The 24,343-nt window shown below is 43.0% G+C and overlaps 1 protein-coding gene across 1 annotated transcript in view; it reads right to left on the bottom strand.

Moving 5' to 3' along the window:
• The window catches only part of FBP2 (fructose-bisphosphatase 2), a 29,258-nt gene extending 5,617 nt beyond the window's left edge, over nucleotides 1-23,641 (bottom strand). Inside the window, exons 1-5 of the mRNA XM_015068296.3 lie at nucleotides 23,360-23,641; nucleotides 18,612-18,774; nucleotides 16,449-16,541; nucleotides 4,929-5,069; nucleotides 2,676-2,813 (exon numbers count right to left, since the gene is read on the bottom strand). Coding sequence (XP_014923782.1) covers nucleotides 2,676-2,813; nucleotides 4,929-5,069; nucleotides 16,449-16,541; nucleotides 18,612-18,774; nucleotides 23,360-23,529 — 705 coding nt within the window. The 5' untranslated portion in view covers nucleotides 23,530-23,641. The remainder of the gene's footprint in view (nucleotides 1-2,675; nucleotides 2,814-4,928; nucleotides 5,070-16,448; nucleotides 16,542-18,611; nucleotides 18,775-23,359) is intronic.
• Between the last annotated feature and the right edge of the window lie 702 nt (nucleotides 23,642-24,343).

Genomic DNA, 24,343 nt, shown 5'->3' with positions numbered 1-24,343 from the left:
CACAAATCTGTCTGTGCTTGTGTAGAACAATCTTCAAGTCATGAAAGAGAAAATCAGGTGAGACTAATATGCTCTACCTGATCTGCTGAAGGGGAGGAGGGGTAGATATGGAGATGGGTGTGCATAATTCCTCCTGCCATCCCAGCCCAAAGAATAGAAGCAACACTGAACAGTGGTCATCCCTGGAAAGAACAACTTGGCTGCGGGTATGGGAGGGGGGAGACTTTTGCTTTTAATTTTGTATATTTCTGTAAGTTTTACATTTCCTCATCTTAGATCACATTTTAAAATTGAAGTAAAATTCACATCAGATAAAATTAACAACTTTAAAGTGCATAATTCAGTGGTATTTAGTACACATTCATAATGTTGTGCAACAATGACTGTCAGGTTACAAAACATTTCCATCACCCAAAGGAAAACCCTACACCCATTAAGTAGTCCCTGCCATCCCCTCCCTCAGCTCCTGGCAACCACTAATCTGACTATACATTAACCTTGTCCTTGCATCTGGCTCCTTCTGCTTAGCATAAATGTTTCTGAGATTCACCCATGCTATGGTATGCAACAGTACTTCACTCCTTTTTGTGACTGAATAATATTACCGTGTATGGATGTACCATCACTTATTCATCCATTCTTCAGTTGATGGACATTGAATTGTTTCCACCTTTGGTTATTATAAATAACGTTGCTATGAACATTTGTGTATAAGGTGGGGCTTTGTGTGTGTGTGTGTGTGTGTGTGTGTGTGTGTGTTTAAATACCTGTTTTCAGTTATCTGGGGTATATACATAAGAGCACAATTGTTGGGTCAAACCGCAATTCTATGTTTAACTTTTGAGATATATTACTTTTTAAATTTTGTTAACAAGAATAGAAATCAGAGTTTCAGTCAAGTAGAAACATTGCAAACTATTTATTGCCTTCTTCTTTGGACCTTTCTTTTTTGTTTTTGTTTTTGTTTTGTTTTTAATTTTTATTTCTTTATTTGGGGGGGCATGAATGAGAGAGGGGCAGAGAGAGAGAGAATCCCACGAGGAGCAGAGAGAGAAAGAGAGCAGGAGAGAGAAAAAATCCCATGCTGACAGCACAGAGCCCAAAGCGGGGCTTGAGCTCACCTGATGAGGGCTGTAGCTCATGAGATCATGACCTGAGATGAAGTTGGATGCTTAACTGACTGAGCCACTCAAGTAACCCTGGGCCTTCCTTTATTTAAAAATAGTAAAAAGTACTTAATAAAATAAAGCAACAGCTTCAAGCCGACGCCCATCAGGCCAACCTCTCTTGCTTTCATCTCTGCCCCTCTCTCTTCACAGAGAATTTTTGAGGAAGGGGGCACAGATTATTTTCCCTAATTTTCTTTTAATTTCTTTAAGGGATCACTGCAAACCTCCACAACAGCCAGGAGGATGCCCACCACCCTGTTGAGTGTATTCCCATTTGTCCAAAGTCAAAATTCCTTTTTGTATATTTAGGTAGAAATTCTGGGATCCAACTCTAGGTTTCATTCTGTTCTTCTGATCAGTCAGAATTGGACGCTCCCAAGACCATCCGGCACTTGAGTCAAAATGATCATTGTTTTTACATCCAGAAGAAAGTACCTCCCTGGTCTCTCAAGCATTGCCTGAGAAAATTATCAAGCATTCACACTAGTTTCCAGCCATTGCATGTAGACTAAACTTTCTGAAGCCAGAAAGCGACTTTCCCTAACAACTAATCCCTAGTCTTCAGTTTATGGAACTTGTAAGGGATTTTATGTAAAAGTAAGCAAGCAAAACCAAAACCTCCTATAGGCAAAACAATGCCTTTTATGCTAAGAACAGATACATAGTAAATCTCAGGTTTCACATTAAAGGGCAACTGGAGGATTCTGGAGATTTGCTTTATATTGGGGAATAGGTACCTTCCTTTGCTGTTTAAAAGGGTCTCATCTTTGAATCCGTATAGAAATATTGGTTAATATGTTGGGCTCAGCAGTCTGCCATTTCTGTTATAAGTGAACACTGACTTTTTAATTCCAATGACATGCCCCAGAGTTTGGTGAGAGAGGGTCCCACTTGTAAACAAGCTTGAGCCCCTCTTCCAACTTAGACCAGAATTTACACTTCTGGTCTAGAAATTCTTTGACTCTGCTCCCATGCCTGTCTTAAAAGCTCTCTTAGTATGGTGGACATACTGAATGGAGTGTTTGGGCTGCATTAACAGCCACATGAAGTCTAGAACGTGGTAATCCCTTTGAGAGACAAAAAACGTCCTAAAGCTTGGGGTAAACACAAGGCCCTGATATTAGGGCATATGAATGGGACTTTCAAATAGAATTAATTATTCCATCTAAAATGGAATGACCAGAATCTACATAGGTGGTAGCTCAGTAAACAAATGACTTGAGAAGTTCAGGCCTGAATCCTGAATTTTGAAAATGTAGTCTGTCTTCTTCATAAACAATGTCTCCTAAAAAAACTAACTGGGGAATATTATCTTTAGTAGGTAACTTTAGCTGTAAAAGACTTTGGTCATTTATGAAGAAAGGCAGAGTCAGTCATTCTCATACCAACCAGAGCCATAATCAGTGGCACCGACCTCTGTCAGCCAGGCTCCCAAAGCCACCACCCAAACAGGGATCCAGTGAGGCAGCATTCTCCCTGCTACTGTGTTAGGCTTCCTTCACTCACCTCTGGAAATTTCTTCTTCTGCACATATTCCGAAGTGGCAGCATCAAAATACTTGGCATAGCCCTCATTGAGACTGAAAATCTTTCCTTTCTTTTTTATCTTGACATCTTTTTCCACCAGGATAAATTCACCGAGAGCCTAGAAAGATGAAGAGAAACACCTGGAAGAAGAGAGAAACCAGGAAACAGAAGCCCACAGCACACTGCCGAACAATCAGAGAGCATCAGAAAATGTGGGACTGCTAGAGAACATTCCTTGGTAATGTTCACTGCCTGCCCAGTTACTCATTTATAGGGAAGCTTGCAGTATTGTTCCCCCAAGTTCTCATCCCCAGTTAATTCCTAATGTTTCAAGGGAGTTTGGGGCCATAGACAATGAGAGGAAGAAGTTTCACGGATTGAATTTGTCATAAGGGTGGGCGATGCAGTTCCCCTACCAATGGGTGGTCCATTTATGTAAATGACTCAGTCTTAGAAACCATTAAAAGTTCCTGATATCCCAGTGACTCTTACACAAGTTAAGGAGGAAATCCCTTCCATCAGAAACTGTATTCACTTGGCATAAGGAGTAAACTGGATAAAAAATTTTAAAATCTTCAGAATCATTAATAAAAATGTGGCCGTGCCCCCACTGTGGTTGCTCTGCGGGATACCCCTGGTGTACCCCTTTATCTGAGTGCTGGTATTATAAGGACATCCCTCAGGTACCTGTTTATCTGAGTACTTATGGATGTGATTAGGTGGTTGCAGGTACCACTTTGAAAGGCTAGATATCTCTCTAAGTCACTAAGAGGAAAACCAGGCTTGGAAATGTAATCAGCTTTAATGAACTTCAAAGACTAAGAAAGTGAAAATCCCCCACGATGACAGCTCACAGCTGGCAGCTAGATTAGAAGGTTCCTAATAAACATAGGAATTTACCTTCCAAGAGTATAAAGAGGCAAGACCATGTTGACCATGTCTGAAATAAGACAATGATAAGAATACTCAACAGCCACAAAAGTAACTAAGCATCCCTTTCTTCTGTATGTGATGACTGCTTCTTTCCCAATGAATCTCTACCCTCACTTTAATCTTCCCACCTCCTAGATAAAAATTATTGATATACAATCATTAATTGTGCCCACTTCTAGACAACTCCCAAACCAGAACTAACCCTCTCTTTCTTGAATCCTCCTGAGATCAAGCAAAAGCCCACTTGCTATATAGTTAAGTCCATCCCAACTCCCTCCTACCATGACACTCTACTGTTCCTCTAGAACACATCCTCCCTTGTTCAGTAAACCCAACTTTTTATTAGAGGAAAGTTCTTGGTGGTTTTTAGTTCATGAAATTTAATAACTTGCTGTGCACATTTGTTGCTTTGGAACAGCCCAGTGTGGAGTAATACTTCCTAAAAGCAGCCTGACTCCCTTTGAAGAACTAACTCTCCTCAGTGGATGCCAGTCTAGGAAGACTAGACTGAGCCTCCTCTAGCTCAGTTCATGCATTTGACTTATCTTGGCAAATTAAATTCTCCTCCCTGGCAAGTGAACCTGGAGTGAGAGACACAGAATCAGAGGTAGTGTCCAAAACAGACTGGCCAAGCTGCAAGCCCATTCCTGTGACTCCTGCTTCCTGGTCCTCAAGACCTGCCCATTTCAGCTTGCATTTTGAGCTTTACCATTAATGCAGTAACATCCTTTACTTAATTGGGAAGAACATGTATGTTAGAGGCAGTCCTACAAACCCAGCTGTCCAATAGGGTAGTCACTTAAGTTAATTAAAATAAAATAAAATTTAAAACCCAGTTTCTTAATCACACTAATCACGTTACAAGTATTCAATAGCCACATGGGGCCAGTGGCTACCAAATTGGACAGCACAGATTATAGAACATATCCATGGTCACAGAAAGTTCTATTGGATGGTGCTGCTCTAAAAAGTCCATGTTACTGTCTAGACATTGGCAACATTATGATTTTTTAAATCATTGTATTCCCATAAGCCAAAAAGGTTTAACACATTTTTAGATTAGAAACTCCTTAAGGACAGGGTCTGGGTTGATAGGACAGACCCCTAAGAACCCTTCAAATGCCCTCCATTACACAAAAGTCTTTAACATTTTTTGATGTTGGTGTTGGCTCACCAACTAGACTCTCTGGCCCCAAAAAGCAAGTATTAAGAATGACCAGAAAATTATCCCAGGGGACTGGAATTAAAGCACAGAGGTACATGGAGTCCTAAGTACTGATGCTGCCATATTGGTACATACAGGGTCAAGCATGAAGAGATCTACTCCCTGCCCAGTGGAAAGAGCCACGAGGGTTGCACTGCCATAGAGGGCATAGCCCGCAGCCACAATATTTCGGCCTGGCTGCAAAGCATCCTTTTCAGAAGGCTCGTCGTCTGAGGTCTGCGGAAGAGAAAAGAGGAACATGGTGTGTTATTGTCTCTGGACAGAACCCTTTGCCAGAGGCCGCTGGCACTGAAGGAAGCGCAGTTCTCAGCATTTTGAGCTGAAGCACATGCACCTGGAGGGAATGAGCTGCCATATTAATGAACGGTTCTACCTGAGTCATTTTGCAAAGGCCATTCTTGGACTTCTCCCTGGTTTCTGAACACATTCGTCTGCATCCTGCCAAGAAATCACTCAAGATGCTAAAACCACAGCCTCTCTTCATAGTCATAAGCAAGAGGGAAAAATCTTTATCAACTCCATTGTGTAAATGAAGCACTCAGAATCTAAATGTTTGGATAACTCACCCGACATCAAGAAGCCTCAGAGGTGGAGCCAAACCCAGGCAGCCTGGCCCAGGGCTCTTCCCTGTTCCATGTGCTGTACCTTGAAGGCCTAGTCCTTGCCTGCCCCCCACCTCCATCCCCACACCACAATGAGCCCACGTCTATAGTTCGGAACATTTTCTTCAGGAAGCCTCCCCCTTTGCCATGGCAGCAATGCAGGTGTGAGTGAGAATTCAGAGACAGGACAGGTGGGGATGCCAAGGAAGAAGCAACAAATATTCTTGATGGAGGGACAGAGCTGCAGCTGAGACTCTATTTCATAACCCAGTTTCCCCCATACCTCTCGAAGGTTCCTTCCCTCCCCACGTCCTTATGCTCTAAAAGGCAAGTTTATCAAAACTTATGAGTTTGGTGGGGCATCTGGGTGGCTCAGTCGGTTAAGTGTCCAACTTCAGCTCAGGTCATGATCTCATGGTTGGTAAGTTTAGGCCCTGCATTGGGCTCTGTGCTGACAGCTCATTGCCTGGAGCCTGCTTCAGATTCTCTCTCTCTCTCTCTCTCTCTCTCTCTCTCTCTCAAAAATAAACATTTAAAAAATTTCTTAAAAATAAAATAAAAGAGAAGAGATGGAGGTCAAGAGAGGTACCCACACAATATCTTGAAACCAGTGAGTGATAAAGCTGGGACAGACCCACATCTCCCAATGCTAAGCCAGCATCCTTCATCCTTCAACACTGTCACACAACATGGGGCTAGTCTGACCTTTACAAACAATATCCTAACAACTTGATTATAATTACCAAACCTTACCCTTCTTTAAAACTGGCATGTTGGGGCGCGTGGGTGGCGCAGTCGGTTAAGCGTCCGACTTCAGCCAGGTCACGATCTCACGGTCCGTGAGTTCGAGCCCCCCGTCAGGCTCTGGGCTGATGGCTCAGAGCCTGGAGCCGGTTTCCGATACTGTGTCTCCCTCTCTCTCTGCCCCTCCCCCATTCATGCTCTGTCTTTCTCTGTCCCAAAAAATAAAATAAAAAACGTTGAAAAAAAAAATTAAAAAAAATTAATAAAAAATAAAAAAAAATTAAAAAAAAACTGGCATGTTCCTTTTAATAATTTTTCCTTTTCCCATCTTACATTCTTTCAAATAACTTTTTTTTTTGCAAATAATTACATTTCCATCTGACTTGGACACATATTCAATAAATTGGCCTTACTTCCAGATTTACTGGTCACATACAGATTCTGAGAACCAGACCCCAGAGCAGATTCTCAAAGTGGAACAGCAGCATCAGTATCCCCAAGGATCTTGTTAGGAGAGCAAATATTTGTCCCCCCTCCTCCCTCAATCTGGCTAGGCCCACAGAATCAGAAACTCTGGGCCTCCAGAGTCAAGCTTCCAGGTGATTCTGAAACATGCTAGTTTGGGAACCACAGCTTTAAAGAATGAGCTCTAAAGACTTTTCAGAAAATTGAAAGGTTTTTAATTAAAACTTTTAGTCTTCACCATTGATGCTCCTAAAACACCTCCATTCGGCCATCAGAAGGACCACATTTTCTGTGTATGAAACTAGGGTTCCTTCCCACTGATTTTTCCCTGACCAGAGGCTGTTCTATCTTTGAGCTGTGATCCTGTAGCCGCTGCACAGGGTGGCACCCTCTCCGTGGCCCTCTGGCCTCTTCCCCATGGCTGGAGGATAACCACCCCTTCCCCCTGGCTTCACTGGCTTTTAATAACAGGCAGAACTCTCTGGTCTAAAGAAATAACAAAAAAGGGGCGCCTGGGTGGCTTGGTCGGTTAAGTGTCCAACTTCGGCTCAGGTCATGATCTCACGGTCCATGGGTTCAAGCCCTGCGTCGGGCTCTGTGCTGACAGCTCAGAGCCTGGAGCCTGTTTCAGATTCTGTGTCTCCCTCTCTCTGTGACCCTCCCCTGTTCATGCTCTGTCTCTCTCTGTCTCAAAAATAAATAAACGTTAAAAAAAAATTTAAGAAATAACAAAAAATACATTCCAGATCCCAAAACTTCCCTCTAGCCATTGCCCTATCTCTGTCTTCATGTAGATCCTGGAGTCTGAAATGCCTGTCTACAGTAGCTGTCTTTCTTCTCCTGCTACCACCGCAGGCTACCAGCTGTCCACTCTATCAGGAGTACACTGTCCAGTCCTCCTGACCCTACCCCTGGGCAATGTTGGGTCCCTTGACTACTGTCACCTTCTTAGGTGAGAGACATGGGCCTCTCCTAAGCATCTGTCCACTTCCCTCTTTTCTGGACTGCAATATTGTGATTCATAAGAAATATGTATTTGCTCCTTCAGATGACCAAAATGCATTTCTCCTATATATTTGGTTTTTGCCCACAGTCCCTGGCTCACAACTTCCAAAACACTCAGACTTTCCTAAGTGTTGAGAGTGATGAAGGTGTCTTTGTCATGATGATGAGTGACTTTGGGACAGCACCTAAGGAGGAGGGCTGGTTGCCCGGAGAATCAACCACGTGATCACGTGATTAGAAGACTGGAACTTTCTTCTTCACCCTCTGACCTCCTGGAGAGGTGAGGAGATGGAGATTGAATCAATTGCCAATGGCCAGTGATTTAATCAACCATGCCTATGTAATGAAGCCTCCATAAAACCCGAAAAGGACAAGGTTTGAAGAACTTCTGGATTGGTAAACATCTGGAGATACAAGGAAAGTGGTGTACCTGGAGAGGACAGGGAAGTTCTGCACCCTTTCCCGCTTACCCTGCCCTAGGGATCTCTTCCATCTGGCTGTTCCTGAGTTATATCCTTTAATAATAAACTGGTGATCTAACAACATGTTTCTCTGAGTTCTGTGGGCTGCTCTAGCAAATTAATCAAACCTGAGGAAGGGGTCTTGGGAACCTGTGATTTGTAACCAGTCAGAAGCACAGGAAAAACCTGGGCTCTCGACTGGCATCTGAATTGAGTTGCCGGCAGGGGCGGCGGGGAGAGTCATTGGAACTTTCAATCTATAGCATGTTGGTCAGAAGTACAGGCTTGCCTTGTAGGACTGAGCCCTTAAACCCTGGAATCTGATGCTATCTCTGGATAGATAGTGTCAGAATCGAGTTGATTTCTTGGACACCTGCTGGTGTCTGAGAATTGCTTGATGCTATGTGGGGACCCCATGGCATCCCCATGTTGGAACTGGGTCCAGGAACCTTTCATGGACTTCTTTTGAACTCTCTAGGTGTGCCTTCTCATTTGTTTTTGCCATCCCCTATTCTTCCAATCCCTTAATGCAGGTACTCCTCCTGGTTCTCCGCAGTGCAAAATGGACTTTCTTAACTGCCACCCTATCCAATGTGGAGACTCTGAATTGCTGTGAGACAGAAAAATCTAATGAGGTCTGGGGTAGATGCCTGACCCAAACTGCCCCAATCACAGTCTACCCAGAAATCCAGATTTGGGGCTAGAACACTCTGGTTTATGTCAACTTGGGAGCTGTGGGATGGCACCTTTCTTCTGCCATTGGCCAAAGAAGCAGAGAAAACTTGGTCCACAGAGAGAAGGAGTGAACTGGCCACGTGGCAGGAAGGCAAGATAAGAGACTCTTTTCTGGTCCTAGCTTTCCCTGAGGCTGGCCATATTCCTACCTTGGAGTTTCCTAATCCATTCCTGCCATTCCTGCCATTTACACCAGAGCCCTAACTAATAAAGCTCTCTTCTTAGTCTACACACTGCTCGGTAATCTCACCCACAACCAAAGTTCAAAGCCCTACACACACTCCCAGTCCTCCATCTTCATCTCCCCTGAGAGCCCAGCCTCAGAGTCACCTGCCCACCAGATATCCCTAGTCAGGTATCCCACAGGTACCCCAAACTCAGTATCATCTAAGATGGAATTTGTCTGCCCCATCTCAACCCCAAAATCCCTGCTCTTCTGCCATTGCTTCCTGTCTCAGCAAATGGCACTGTCATTTGCCCAGTAGAAACCTCAGGGTCACCTGCCCCTCCCTTTCCCTGACCACCCTCCTTGCCATTACCCCATGCCCTCCACTCAGTCACTGAGCCCAGTCTCTCCTTGCACCCACTCTTCACAACTCCATGGCCTCCTCTCCATCCTTACCATCACCACTTGGCCCCAAGTGACCTTTACCTCCTTCCTGATCCCCCAACTCCACCCTTGCCCCACTCTGATCCATGTCACTTCTCGTTTAAAACACGTTATTGACTTCCCACTGCCTCAACGTCTGATATTCTTAACTAATCTTACCAGGTCTTCCATGATCTGTCCCCCATTGGTTGACCAGCCTTGTCCAACACCATCCTCCACCCCACACCCAGGCCCCCACCGCAAAAAATACCGAGCTTCTTTTCTCTTCTTGAACATTCCACCACCCTGCAGCTGAGCTCCAAGAATCTGTATATGACCTTCTTTCTAGCCAGCATGGCCCAATCTTTTCTCCTCACACCTTCTGCCTGAGGAACTCATAGTTAACCTTCACATCCCAGGTGAAGCATCATCTTTCCATGGAGGCCTTCTCGGACCTCTTGGTTAGTCTTCCAGGTACTTAGTGCTTCTCCTGGGAAGCTCCCAACACACCTTCATTAGTGCTGTTTAATGTCTGCCTTCCTAAATAGACTGCAAGCTGCATGGTGGCAGGTGCCAATTGTCTTGTTCAGGCCTGTTTTCCCACCATGAGGTGCAATCTGGCACATGGTTATGGCATTCAGTTGATTCACAGATGCAAACACCCATGCAAGTTAATACATGTGCATATATATGCATACATACATACATTTTCAGGAGCATGCTGGACAGGCAATTGCAAGGCATTCCCAAATTTCATCAACCTCTTATATAAATTTAGATTTTCCTGAATTTTAACCTTTTATTTTAAAATAATTAAAGATTCACTGGAAGTTGCACAGATAGTACAGAGATCCCATGTACCTTTCATCCAACTTCCTTCAATAGTTGCACTGTAAATATTTTGCTACAGTACAATATCAAAACCAGGAAATTGGCATTGGTATTAAGTCTGTGTACCACTCTGTGCCATCTTGTCACATGTGTAGACACCATATAAAGACACAGAACTATACCATCAGGCACAGAAGTCTCCCTCATGCTACCCCTTTATGGTCATTCCCACACTCCGCCCCTCCCTGCTATCCCTAACCCCTGCGACCACTGATCTTTCAACAGCTCTACAAGTATGCATTTTAGAGAATATCACATAAATGGGATCATAAAGTTTGTGAACTTCTTAAATTTTTTACTCAGCGTGAAACCCATGAGATCCATCAAAGTTGTTACATGTATTGATAGTTTATTCCATCTTATTGCTGAGTGGTTCCCCATGGTATGAACCATTCATCTGTTGTAGGACGTTTGGGTTATTTTCAGCTGTGGGCTATTACAAATAAAGCTGCCATGAGCAATCACGTGCAGGTTTTTGTGTGGACATAAATCTTCAATTCTCTGGGAAAAATGCAAAAAACTGCCAAACTTTTCCTGAGTGGCTGTGTCACTTCACATTTCCACTAACAATGCATGCCCTTGTAGCAGTTGGTATTGTCACTGTTTTCTATTTCAGGGGTTCTATTAGGTATGTAGTGATGACTCATCATGGTCTTACTTTGCATTTCCCTAATGGCTAGTGATGTTGAACATCTTTTATGTGCTTCTTTGCCAAGGAACTTCTTTTCACCTGTTTGGTGACACGTCTCTTTATGTTTTATGTTCTAATTGGATTGTTTCAAGTTTTTTACTGTTGAGTTTTGAGTCCTTTGTCAAACTCTCATTCTGTAGCTTGTGCACTCATCCTCTTTACAGAGTGTGCTTTTTGAGGAATTGCTCATCTAACTTGTCCAATTTATGCAGGTAGAGGTGTTTATATTATTCCCTTTTTATCCTTTAGATGTCTCCTTTTTTTTTCAATATCAAAACAACTCTGAGATGAACAGTCTAGTGAACAAATACATGTTTCCATGATTATTTTCCCCAGAGAAATTCCAAACAATGAAATTATTGGGTGAAAGACTTTTGATATATATTGAAAAGTTGCCCCTCAGAAAGACTGCATTAACTTATAGCTTTACCATCATTGATAAAAGCATTCACTTTAATTCAACCTCATGAACATAAAAGAGCACTATCTTTTCAACTTGGCCAATTTGGTGACTGAAAAAAAATGATATTTCTTTTGTTTTAATTTCCATTTTTTATAGTTAACAAAGTAAACTTCATAGCCTTCTTGTCCATTTTTATTTTTTATTTTGTAAGTTGCCTGTTTCATATCTTTGCATATTTTTCTCTCAGGGTGTTTGTATTCTTGTTGTTTATTGTAATACCTTTTTACATATGAGAGATATTAATGCCACATATTTGTTACACCTATTTTCCTCAATTATCACCTGCTTTTTAATTTTATTTACAGTGTCCTTTTCTTTTGCAGTGCAGTTTTTCTAGTAATTGAAATTATTTACTACAGCCCACATTATTTTCTTCTCTTGCCTTTATGGTTAGATAGAATTTCCCCTACATCAAAACAAAGCCAGACAAATATTATTCTGTTTTTGCTCCAGTTTCATCTCCCATCTCTCCATCAAGTCCATTAAACCATCTGTAATTTACTTTAGTGCATGGAAAAAAGAAAGGCTCATTTTTTTCTGGTTCTGAGACTTCAAAAATCTACTTCACATTAGTAATCTCTATTGCCATGACACTTCTCTCAGAAAATCTCAGAATAGTTTGCAAATGATTTGGTGTTATCTTTATCAGGTGTTTTTTTTTAATGTTTTATTTATTTTTTGAGAGAGAGAGCACAAATGGGGGAAGGGCAGGGAGGTAGGGGGACAGAAGATCCAAAGCAGGCTCTGCACTGACAGGCTGACTGCAGGGGGCCTGATGCGGGGCTCGAACCCATGAACTGTGAGATCATGACCTGTGCCAAAGTCAGATGCTCAACCAACTGAGCCACCCAGGTGCCCCTCTCGGGTCTTTTTATTTCTTCCTACCCCAATAAAATATCTAAATCTGTCACGGGTAAAGGAAGGGATGCATCATATGGCAACTTACCAGTAAAGTTAGTGACAATTGCAAAGACTCAATGTGTTGGTGGTAGAGGGTATGGAAAAGTAGACTATTTTTCTTTTTGTTGAGGTATAACTTAAACATAGCAAAGCACACAAATCTGAATTGTTCAGTTCAATGAATTTTTACATACGTGTAGTATATATTCATGTAACTACTGAGATTAGCTTGCAGAATATTTCCAGGGCACCTGGGTGGCTCAGTCGGTTACACATCTGGCTCTTGACTTCAGCTCAGGTCATGATCTCACAGTTTGTGGGTTTGAGCCCTATATTGGGCTCTGCATTGACAGTACAGAGCCTGCTTGGCATTCTCTCTCTCTTCCTCTCTCTCTGCCCCTCCCCTGCTCTTGTCACTCTCCCTCTCTCTCTCTCTCTCTTTCAAAATAAATACACTTTAATTTAAAAAAAAAAATTACAGAACATCTCCAACAACCTAGCAGTCTCTGGGTACCTCTTCAGTCATTATCACAGCCTCCAAAGGCATCATGTGAACATCAAAAGGATAATTACCTTTGCCTGTTTTCATATAAATGAAATTACAAAGCATGTGTTCTTTTGTATCTGCTTATGTTTCACAACATTACGTCTTTGCAATTTTATCTATGTCTTTGCATTCAGAAACTTCTTGTTCTTTTTCATTGCTATGTAGTTTTCTGTTATATGAATATATCACAATTATTTATCCATTCTAATGTTGATACACACTTGGGCTTTGTTTTCTAGTTAGGGGCTACTATGAATAATTTGTGCATGTCTTTGGGCAGTCACAAGTGCTCGCTTATCCTGGGTGCGTACCAGTAGTAGACTTGCTGGGCCACAATGTATTACTACATGTTTATCATCACAGGTGCCATGCCAACTTTTCCAAAGTATTTGTATTACTTTTTACTGCCGTCAACAATGTACAATTCCAGTTTCTTCATCAACACTTGGTATACATTTTTCATTTGAGCCATTCTTGTGGGGATGAATGATGTCTCATTGTTTAACATCCATTTCCCAGATGACTAACGACTTCGAGCATCTTCCTTGTGCTTATTAACCAGTTGTGTGGAAAATATCTCTTTAGTGAAGTCCTTATTCAAGCTTTTGCCCATCCCTTTGATTATACTGATGGTGTTTTTTTATTGATTTGTAGAAGTCCTTGATTTATTCTGCATAGGCGTTCCTTGTTGGAAATATGTATTGAAAATCTTTTCTGCCAGTCTTTTCACTTATCTTGTCTTATGATGAATGAAAGTTCTTAATCTTAATGAACTACAGTTTATTAGCCTTTTTTTTTCATGGTTAGTGCTTTCTGTGTCCTATTTAAGAAATATTTACCTTCCCCAAAGTCAGGAAGATATTGTCCTATGTTTTTTTCTAGAAACATATTGGTAGTTGCCAGAAGCAGGGGTGGAAGGGTGAGGGGGAAATGAGTGAAGGTGGTCAAAGGGTACAAACTTCCAGTTAATAGATGAATAAACCCTAAGGATGTAATGTACAGTGTGGCGACTATAGTTAACAATACTGATTGTATGCTTGAAAGTTGCTATGAGAGTAGATCTTAAAAGTTCTCATCACCAGACAAAAATTTTGTTTAACTATGGTGATGGGTGTTCACCAAACTTGCTGTGGTTATCATTTCTATATATATATAATATATATATATATATATATATATCAAATCATTATGTTGTTCACCTATTCTAATACAATGCTATACATCAATTAGATCTCAGTAAAATTGGGAGTGGGGGCAAGGAGCTATTAAGAGCCATGATGGCAGAGTTGGAGAACCTGTTTGAATTCTTGTCCTTCACGTACCAACTGGTGATTTTAGTTGAGTTACTTAACTTCTCTGTGCTTCAATTTGTTCCCCAGTAAAAAAAAAAAAAATTGGTAGCAGTGTGTGCACCTGCTTCATGGGCTGAGGTGATGAGTGACCCAGGAGCACTGTGCTTGTAGGTGGGCAGAAGAGTTCCTGACTCATGCTCAGCAGTCAACAGTATTGGCCACAATGAAAAAGCCAATGTTGAAAGCCACCTCAAAGATACAACTGGTGTCTTTTTTCAGAATCTCATAAAGATCATACCACCTATCTCTTTATTTTTATTTCCAAGCTTTACTTCAAAAAGAGAAGTAACGTTCCTTTATACACCTATCTCATTTTGGCTTAACCTTCAAACATCATATTAGTCTTTCACTTTCTCAAACACCAGAGAAAGTGTCTTGGGTCATTCTCTCCTGCTCCCTCAGCAAAATTCTCCTTTTCTCTCTTCACAAGAAAAAAAGAAAGAGAGAGAGAGAGAGAGAGAGAGAGAAACACCAATTGGGAAACATTCTCAGAGTATTCCTCTAGCCTGGGCTGGCTTGGCTTACATTTGGTTCTCCAAAACAGACGTAACAGAGCCCCCATCCTGCTCCTTGATTTTCTTCACAGAAAGAAAGCTTAGGCTAATTCACATATTCTGCTAAGGTTAGGTTTCTGCTAAGCTTTTGCCCCTGAAAATCAAATTCTGGCCTCTTTCTTTGGACAACCATCAGCCAAGCACAAATAATCTTGCAATATCAATATCTACAGACAACACACTGGGTGACATAGGATGTACCCAATCCTCCCCCACACTTATAATCTAAGAGCATGAAGGAAAACACTCATAGAAAGTTAATTACATACACATTACATGATTAGTGCCAAATTGGTAGCATAGAAATCAGTGATGCCTGTGTGTGTTTGATCATAGTTTAGTGGAAAGAATGTGTGCTGTGGAGCCAGAGGTATGGGCCTCTAAGACCAGCCCAGAGAGCAGATTACCCAACCGAACAATCCTTAAGACCATCCAGAGCCTGTAGTGTCCCTTCGGCCTGACAGCCCCCCTGGGGAAAAGGCCCAGCCATTCTGATTAGAGTGAGGACTGATCTCAAACTGAGATATACTGTGGACTATGTTGTGTGACATGAAGTTTCTGGTAATACTGGGTGGTTGCAAACCCACCCATAAAATCCTCTGTTGGCAGGTATGTGGTGTATACGCGAAATGGCCCCAAACAGGTCCTAATGCTCAGAGTCTGTGACTAGGTTGCATTACATGGCACAAGGGACTTTGCAGATGCAATTAGGGTCACTAATTTAAAATAGAGAGGTATCATTGTGGGTTTTCCAGATGGGCCCAATCTAATCAAATGAGCCCTTAAAAGCAGAGAACTTTCTGTGGCTGAGGGCAGGGGAGACAAGGCAAAGTGGGGATATCAGAGAGATTAGAAGCCTGAACAAGACTTGGCCTGCCTTCACTGCCTTGGAGGAGAAAGGAAGCACAAGCCTGGGAATATAGGAAGCCTCTAGAAGCTGAGAATGACCCCAGTACCAGCCAGAAAAACAAAAAAACAAAAAAACAAAAACCCAAGGACCTCCATCCTGCAACAGAATGGAACTGAATTCTGCCAACAACCTAAAAGAGCCTGGAAGCTAATTCCCCACCCCCCAGCCTTTCGATAGGAAGCCAGGCTGGCTGACACCCAGATTTTGGCCTTATGAGACCCTGAGCAGAGAACTCAGTCATGCCTTTCAGACTTCTGACCTACAGAATGGTAGATACTAAATGGGGATTATTTTAAGCCTCCAAATGTGTGGTTAATTGTTACAGCAGCAATAGAAAACTAATGCAATAAGATTTGAGAAACATAAAGAAGAAACAGAGGAGTCCTCAAATGCCACCTGGAACCTAATACTCTATCTGATATTTGTGTCACTCCCATTTTCTTAAAACCAAGACTCATCTGTCCTCTTATTTTACCTTCCCACCCATGCAGTGAAGAAGGCAGATGGAAAATTACCATATCAGCTCTTCCAATGAGGAGCCCGAGGCCAGAGTGAGTTATGGTTTGCTTACAATGGTGGGTCTGGTCAGTGGGAAGATAGAGGCTAGAACTCCAAACTTGTGGCTCCCAGGCCAGGAACCTTCCAGAAGCCACCAAGAGGGAAAAGGCATTAAAGATCAGACTCACCTTTCTGTAGATGGCAAAGATGGTTCCAATGGAGGCCAGGCAGTCAATGTTAGAAGATCCATCCAGTGGGTCAAAGCAGACCACGTACTTCCCCTAAATGCACAGAGAGAAGAACCACCTGATTGGTGCCCTTCCAACCAATACACTCTGTGAAGTGGCAGTGCATGGTCGGTACCACTACATCAAAAATGACCCAGAGCAATGGGATATCCTTACCAAAAACTGCAATTACTTAAGGAGGGCAAAGTATCCCTTAAGGAGGGATTCAGCATCTATGAATCCTGAGCTCGGGGCCAATGTGCCCATAGACAGATGAGTCAATGCCCACATGGGGCGATGGAAATCCCATCCACCTCCGTGCCTCCTCTGGCTCTGCCCTTCCCTCCAGGGTGGGCCCATGGGGGCCTCATAGCAGTGGAGGGTATGAGAGGAAACCATGTCTGAAACTGGCACCTGGCCGGGAAGAGGTAGAGGAGCTGAAGATAAACCTGAGCGAGCTCTACCCATATCCACAGTAAAGTCAGTTATGGATTTATTCATGATTCTTTCTGAACCTCTATGCAGACAGGCTTTTCTCACTGGGGAGCAATTTTGCCAAAAGACTTCAGAAAATCTCAGAACAATGTCCCAGGGCCTCTGGATCTGTCTTATTAAGAAAGCTGGCATGTATACATACGTCAGGAGAATAAAAATACTGTCCCAGGTTTTGCTGCATCCAACCCACCTGTCCTGTGTGAAGTCCAGAAGACAGATCTGGATCTTTCCAGCCCACACACACCGCTCTCACAGGCTGCTCCAGCCAACATTCCACGGGAAGAAATCATCAGATACTTTTTACAGACCTCCTATGTGCAAGGTTCTGGGAGAGCTGTAGTGATGGGGACCAGAGTTTCCTGGCTAATTAGGCTAATTAAATACTGGTAATATAACATCAAGTAAGATGGAAGTCATTTCTCCCACCACTAAAATTACTTTTCCCTGACTTTCTGGTGACTTAATGCCCTAGCTTAAGCTGTTTTTTTTTTTTCCCTCTCTCACTGGGGGTGGAGATGGGCTAAAAAATGGGATAATCCATAAGTTTGGAAATTTCCCATTCTCCCTGTGGATAATTCAACTGAACCCATTCAATCATTCATGCATTCATTCAACAGATATCTTTTGAACATCTAGCATATGCTGGAAAATGTTCAAAGAACTGGTGTGGAAGTAGGCATAGAATATTCAAGAACCAGCACTAAGACCTGTATAGATCAGGCCAAATGGGGAAGAAAACAATAGATTAGATAGGAGAGATGATTGAGAGGCATGTAACAGTGGGAACTGAAAGTTGAAAATAATAGGTATGATTTAGCTTAAATTGTGTGAGACAACAAGAGTAAAGTGCTTTGCACAGTCCCTGGTATAAGGTAGATGTTTCATACATTTGCTTTTACCTTTTTCATCCTCTCAGCTAATTATGAAGAAATGGTCTCCAACACCCAATATATAAAACAAGGCCCAGTCCCAGTATTTACTTTGTATCACAGCTGGACATGGGTTGAATTTTTGGCCACTAGCAAACCTCTGACTTTAATGAACTGTTTTTGTGAAACCAGAGTAGCTACAGACCCTGCCTGGTCATGCCCTGCACTAACCAAGTTTGCCATTGTATTAAGGCAAGAGAGCACGATCTTTACGGTTTCTTTTCTATATTGGCTAACAGTTTGTCAGGAATGAAGAAATCTCTGATGAAACCAGAGCCCCTTGGAGAAGTGTGTGTTGGGGAGAGGGAGAATAGAAGTGGGGATGGGAAGAGTACAGGTCTGCTCTTCCCAGGAGCTCTAGTTTTTACTGGACTCGATGGTTTTGAAACCACAAAAAATGCAGCACTTGTTCCTGGCAAATAAAGACAAAACCCCACCCACTGAGGCATTTTCAGGAAATTACTCTTTACCCTGAATGAATCACCCCCCTGTTGTGGATTTTTTTTTCCACTAGACAGCATAAGACTTCTAACTAAAAAAGTATGCAATCTCACCCCCCCCCCCCCCCCCCCCAGAAAATAAAAGTTAAGGAATAGGAATATCCCAGGAACTAAAGAAAAGTAAAGCAACCAGATTCTTCCCAACTCAGTAGTACCATCTACTGGTGGCTAGGGGAACTGCATCCCGTCCCCACACGCACCCTCTTCTCCTTGGGGGTGATCATCGCGTCTTTATTCTCCTCAGAGACCAGGACACAGGTGCCGTAGGAGGACTGGAGCATGTTGATCACCAGAGAATTGGATAACACGTCCAATTTCTTCACCTCATCCCCGGTCACGTTCACGCTTCCCGCAATTCCATACCTAAGAAGACGAAAGACTGAATGAAATGGTTAAGGGAATCCAAAACTCCATCAGAGAAGCCCAGATTGGTGGGGGGGGGGGGGGGGGGGGAAGTGCGCACCAGGGTGGCTCAGTTGGTTAAGCATCCCACTTCTGCTCAGGTCATGATCTCACGGTTTGTGCGTTCGAGCCCCACATCAGGCTCTTTGCTCTCAGCACAGAGCCTGCTTCATTCAGATCCTCTGTCCCCCCTCTCTCTGCCCCTCCCCTGCTTGCACTTTCTTTCTCTCTCCCTCTCTCTCTCTCTCTCTCAATCTCTGTCTCTCAAAATAAATAAACTTTTAAAAAAAAGGCCCAGACACCATTATTATAAGCCACTTTTCCCTTCATTGCTGCCAAATCTCCAATTTATACAGACCAAGTGCAACGTTTCTCAAAGCTGTGATTCTCAACCTTGCTTCCTTTACACCGTGAGGATATTGTCACAGCCCCGTATTCTCCCAACAACGCTAACTGGAATTCAATCTTATAAAAACACAAACCTGCAATGGGCAGTGGGAGGTGAAGGGAAAGAGCCAATTCATAAAGTCAGACATGTCGCCATCATTACTAACCCCAAAACTAAAGGACCATGGCTTCCCAGCACAGGAATTTCAAGTATTTGTTGATCACCCTCAAATAATGGCCTGGTGGACTGAATGAGAAATTTGCCCTGTGGTGGCTTTGCATTACTTAAGATGGAAATTTGGGGACAGACTTAACTAATTTAATTTTGTTCTTCATTACCATTTCAAGTGACGTAAGAAAAATTCTATCTAGCTTTATGTTTTAGAATATCAGTATGCAAAGGTCTCCTAACTTCCACCGTCATGGGCAGGGTCCTTCTAAAATACCAACAAGATCACTCTGGTCTCACCCAGAATCTCCAAGTTCCCCATGGTGGACTTCAGGCCTCACCAAGGAAGCCCTGTTCCCATGCTGGCATTGCCTCTTGTCCCACTGACCTCACTCAGCCATTCTCAGCCTCTGGAATCCACTAGGCACACACTTGTCTTACACAGACCCCTCGGTTGGCTTGCCCCATCCCCGCATTCTTCCCGCCAAGAGTGGCATGGCTATACCCACTCAAGCCTTTTTCATCTCAACAGCCACAAAAGTCCTGTGGCCACCAGCACCCAGCAAGATGCTCCTCTCTTTTTCACCCTCACTTATGGTGTTCACTCCACAGGAATGCTGTCTGCCTACCATGAGCTTCTCCCTACTCTCCCTCCTGATCCATTCCAAAGGCTTCCTTGGCCCCAACACCACCAGGCACACCCCTGTCATCCTTCCACAGCAGTTTGTGATCTGTTCATGGGAATACCTTTCCTGGTAGATTATCTGCTCACTGAAGGCTAGAACGGTGGCTTATTGTACTGGTTTCCACAGCACCCAAGGATGTGGTAAATGCTCAATATACGTTCACTGAATTATGAAGAAAGCATGGCAGGAAAATAATTTCTCTACCCCTTTTTTAAAGCCATGTATTTGCTGAAGGAATCCTCAGGTGGCTCTAACAGGTAGCCCGGTTGAGAACCACTGATGTACCCTAAGCAGGGGACAATTCACTTCCCACCCTCTTCCTTGACTGACAACCTTCCTCCAGGTGCCATTTACCCTTAACCCCCATTAGCACCCCTCCTTCCAGAAAGAATGGAAGCACATTCATAATGAGATCTGTCTGACACCTGCTCCAAGTTAGATCATGGATACAGCAGAGCTTTATAATCCACAGGACAATATCTTTTACTATTTTTTGAAAGCTTTACTGATAATTTTTGAATGGGATGTTCTACCACTTTGGCAGAAACCCATGAAGATGCTTCTAGGAGAAGGATTCTAGCATTCCCTTCCTCCTACAGCAATGAACAGACAAAAGAGAAGAAAAAGCATGAACATTTTTTTATCACGTTTGCATTCATTGAGCTTGTGCCTAAAATGTCTTCCCCAAAAAAGGAAGCAAAGAATGAGGGGCTTGAGGCTCCCTAGATGAGAAAAGGGGCAGGAGCATGTGAAAATCCTATTTTCAGGAGAATTGTTCCAGGACAGAGAACGACCTTTTAGCAATATGAGAAGCAATTCCAGGGTCCTCTTAAAATAACCTCAGCATTTTGTTAGAAAGAAGGAATTTCCAGGCAATGGGCATCTCACACTGCCACTTTGGTGTTTCAGTGAGGGGTCAGGAGAAGGATGACATCAGACCCCTGCCTCAGCCTCTGAGAAAATAGTGGATCCTGAAGTCTTGATTCCGTGGGCTACACCTGCCACCTAGTGGACATTCAGCAGCATGGACCAGCCAGCGGGCAAATTTCCCCAGATCTGGGCTTGGACCCAGTGTAATAATGAGCATTTACTGAGCATTTATTATGGATCTGGCGCTGTTGAAGTTATCATCACATGGATTCACTAAGCTTTACAACAACCCTATAAGTTAGGGGCTATTCCCATCCCCTCTGTTTTACAAATGGGAAACTGAGGTCCTAACAAGAGTAGACAGTCACATGGAAGGCAGCCAAGTTAAATGAACACCTTATTAACCAGTTCCTGAGTCTACTTCATCTGGACACTCGACAGGCACAAAGTTAGAGTTCTGAAGCCGCGTAGTACAACTGTACCACCGCATCCACTGCCTAGCTAAGCGTCCTGCACAGAGGACGAGCACATTAAGGCGGGTAAATAATACTGAAAAGCAGTGGAGATGCCCAGAAAATGGCTCTAAGCATAGCAGAGCCATATGCAGGGACAGGTAAAGTCACTACTTAGTGTCACTCAGCACAGCCCATCACCTGGTGGGATCAGGACAGAGGCAAATGGCTGCACCTCACATTCATGAAGATTGTTACAAGTAAAGATTGGCCATTATTGGTCTATGAGGCAATACAGTTATAGCAATACACAGAGATCAGGGAGGGCCGATCATAATGCGTCTTTAAACTGGATGTCATTGCTGGGTTACAAAACCTTATCCGTTATAAATAAAACCTATAGTTATCTTGTGAGAATTACATCTTGTGATATAACGCTATCAAATTTTTGGTTCAAAAGTATTAAATTGTTAAGAATTACTATTTTAAATATTAGACTTTATTTCTTCATTTGGGGGAATAATAATAATGGGCCCCTTCACCTTTGGAGAGGACCTTTGCTACAAAAAAAAAAAAATGGAAGTGCAAAGAAAGTCAGCTTCTTTTCAGCACAGACTTAAACTGGACTCTTGGCCGTGTGAACGTTAAGGAAAACCTCACTAAAATTGAGTCGGGAGGCCAGAAGGGGGAGCCCTCACACTGTAGCACTGGAGGTCATTGCAGGAAGTGTCAATTCCAGACTAACACAAAAATCCTCCGGGGAAAGAATCATCCGTTATGGGCTCCTAGAAGGAAGGATGTACATTGCCTCTCCTGCAAGAAATTGACTTGCCAACTCAGCCAATAAGAAACCATTATGGCCCTGAACTCTTGCTTTTCACCAATGGACTTTTGTTCAAAACAGCTCCTGCCAATGTCCTCCTTCATAAAATAACCTTCTCCTTTGTTAAACCAGCCTATGGTTTTTGGCGTAGCTCACTTGTCCCATATTGTAATTCTCTTACTATTCCCAAATAAACTCATTTTGGGGGGGTAAAATAACTGACTTATTGGGGTATCTGGGTGGCTCAGTCCGTTAAGCTCAGATCATGATTTCAGGGTCATAAGATTGGAATCCCACATTGGATTCTGCACTGGGCTTGGAGCCTGCTTAAGATTCACTCTCTGCTTCTCCCTCTGCCCCTCCTCCTGCGCTCTCTCTCTCTCCCTCTCTCTTACAGTAAAATAAAATAAAATAAAATAAAATAAAATAAAATAAAATAACTGGCTTATTTTTTAAGGTCAGCAGCTGTGACATTCAGCAGCCATAGTATGAACTTGGCCTTCTTCTGTGCTTGGATAAAATACTGAAGAGAACAAAGTGGAAGAATGCTCTTCATTTCCTCCTCCTGGACCCAGAACCTCCCAGCTTCCTGCACACCAAGTAGAGAAAAGATAATGAGTCTCAGAGAAAAAATAAAAAATTGTTTTGAAAGCAAAAGACTCCTTCCCTCAGTAAGGACAGAGACGCAGGGCAGGAAGTCATTTTGTAAATGATTGCTAGCTCCTAACACACTGGCAAAGTTCATGGCAATAAAATGCTACTACCTGCAAAGATCATAAAGCAAAATCTCAAGTCCTATTCGCTGTTTCTTTCTGCCATAAGAAACAAGCCGGGATAATACAATCTATGTTTTTAATGCAACCAGCCACTGAGCTTCTCATCGTTATAATACATGGCAACTGGAAAAATTATATATTTTTTTCTTCATACCATGTCTCCAAGTATTTCGTTCCTTTCTGGAAACAAGTCAAAGGCCCCTTTATCAACAGACAGAAACTTTAAAGCGCCTTCCCTCCAGAGCACAGAGGCAAATAGCTTTTGACATGGTCGCCTGCCCAAGTGACCTGTACCTGCGGCTTTGCCCACGCCCCACCTGGGCCCGAATCCCTCCACATCAGGGGCAGGTCTGTGCACCCACACCTACTCCCCCAGGACTCACAGGTGGGCCAGGCCGGCCTTGCGCACAGCCGAGGATATGGCTTTGATGGCTGTCAGCATGGAGTTCAGCAGCTGTGTGAGCTCCCCGGTCCCTTTGGCCTGACGCCCCTTTTCCATAACGTAGCGAGTCAGGGTGAGCATGTCCGTTTCAAAGGGGCTGCTGTCCGACATGGTGGCGGATAAGTGTTCAAAATCTTCTTCTCCTGGAAAGCCTTGTTTATCTCTGAAGTCTGTGGCTCTTTGGTATCAGAGCTGGTTTGCACTAGCCCTGCCAGGACCTTTAACGAAAAAGTGACCCAACCCACGTGATTAAGATAACTGGGCAAACCCTCAAGGAAATCTCTCTGGCAAGGTTGATGTTGAAGGCTGCCAAGGCACCATAAGCAAGCTGTAAATAGAATCAGGCAGCCCAGAAACACACCTACTTTCTTTTGATGAACCTTTTTATTTAAAGATCCTAAGAAGGAGCCATTTAGAAACTGGTGGAAGATGAGAAATCCAGCCACTAAAAAATGATCCCTAGAACCCTCTCATTCAAGGACTCAGAAGGATTTTTTGCATATATCTACTGTAGAATCCAGTTCCCCAATGACTCTAAGAGGCAGACTGGCAGATCTTACCTAGGGTATAGGTCACACAATAAAATATGGCAATCCTGGGACCTCTCAGCCCGGGGTCTTTTATATACTTTTGCAAAGGATGCTTTTTATTTCCAAAAAGACATATGCCTGAGTGAGTATCCTTAAAAGCCAACCCAAATCTAGAAGAAAAAAATTACATTCCTAGCGCAGTGCCTAGCATCAGGTTATTTTATCAATTCCTTTAGATTTGCACATCTAATTCAAAAATACTACTTTCTTGGGATGCCTGGGTGGCTGAATAGGTTAAATGTCCAACTTTAGCTCAGGTCATGATCTCGCAGTTTATGAGTTCAAGCCCTGCGTCGGACTCTGTGCTGACAGCTCAGAGCCTAGAGCCTGCTTTG

Source organism: Acinonyx jubatus, chromosome D4, assembly GCF_027475565.1.
Source record: "Acinonyx jubatus isolate Ajub_Pintada_27869175 chromosome D4, VMU_Ajub_asm_v1.0, whole genome shotgun sequence".
Taxonomy (NCBI): Eukaryota; Metazoa; Chordata; class Mammalia; order Carnivora; family Felidae; genus Acinonyx; species Acinonyx jubatus.
This window is presented reverse-complemented; position numbering and strand designations above follow the sequence as displayed.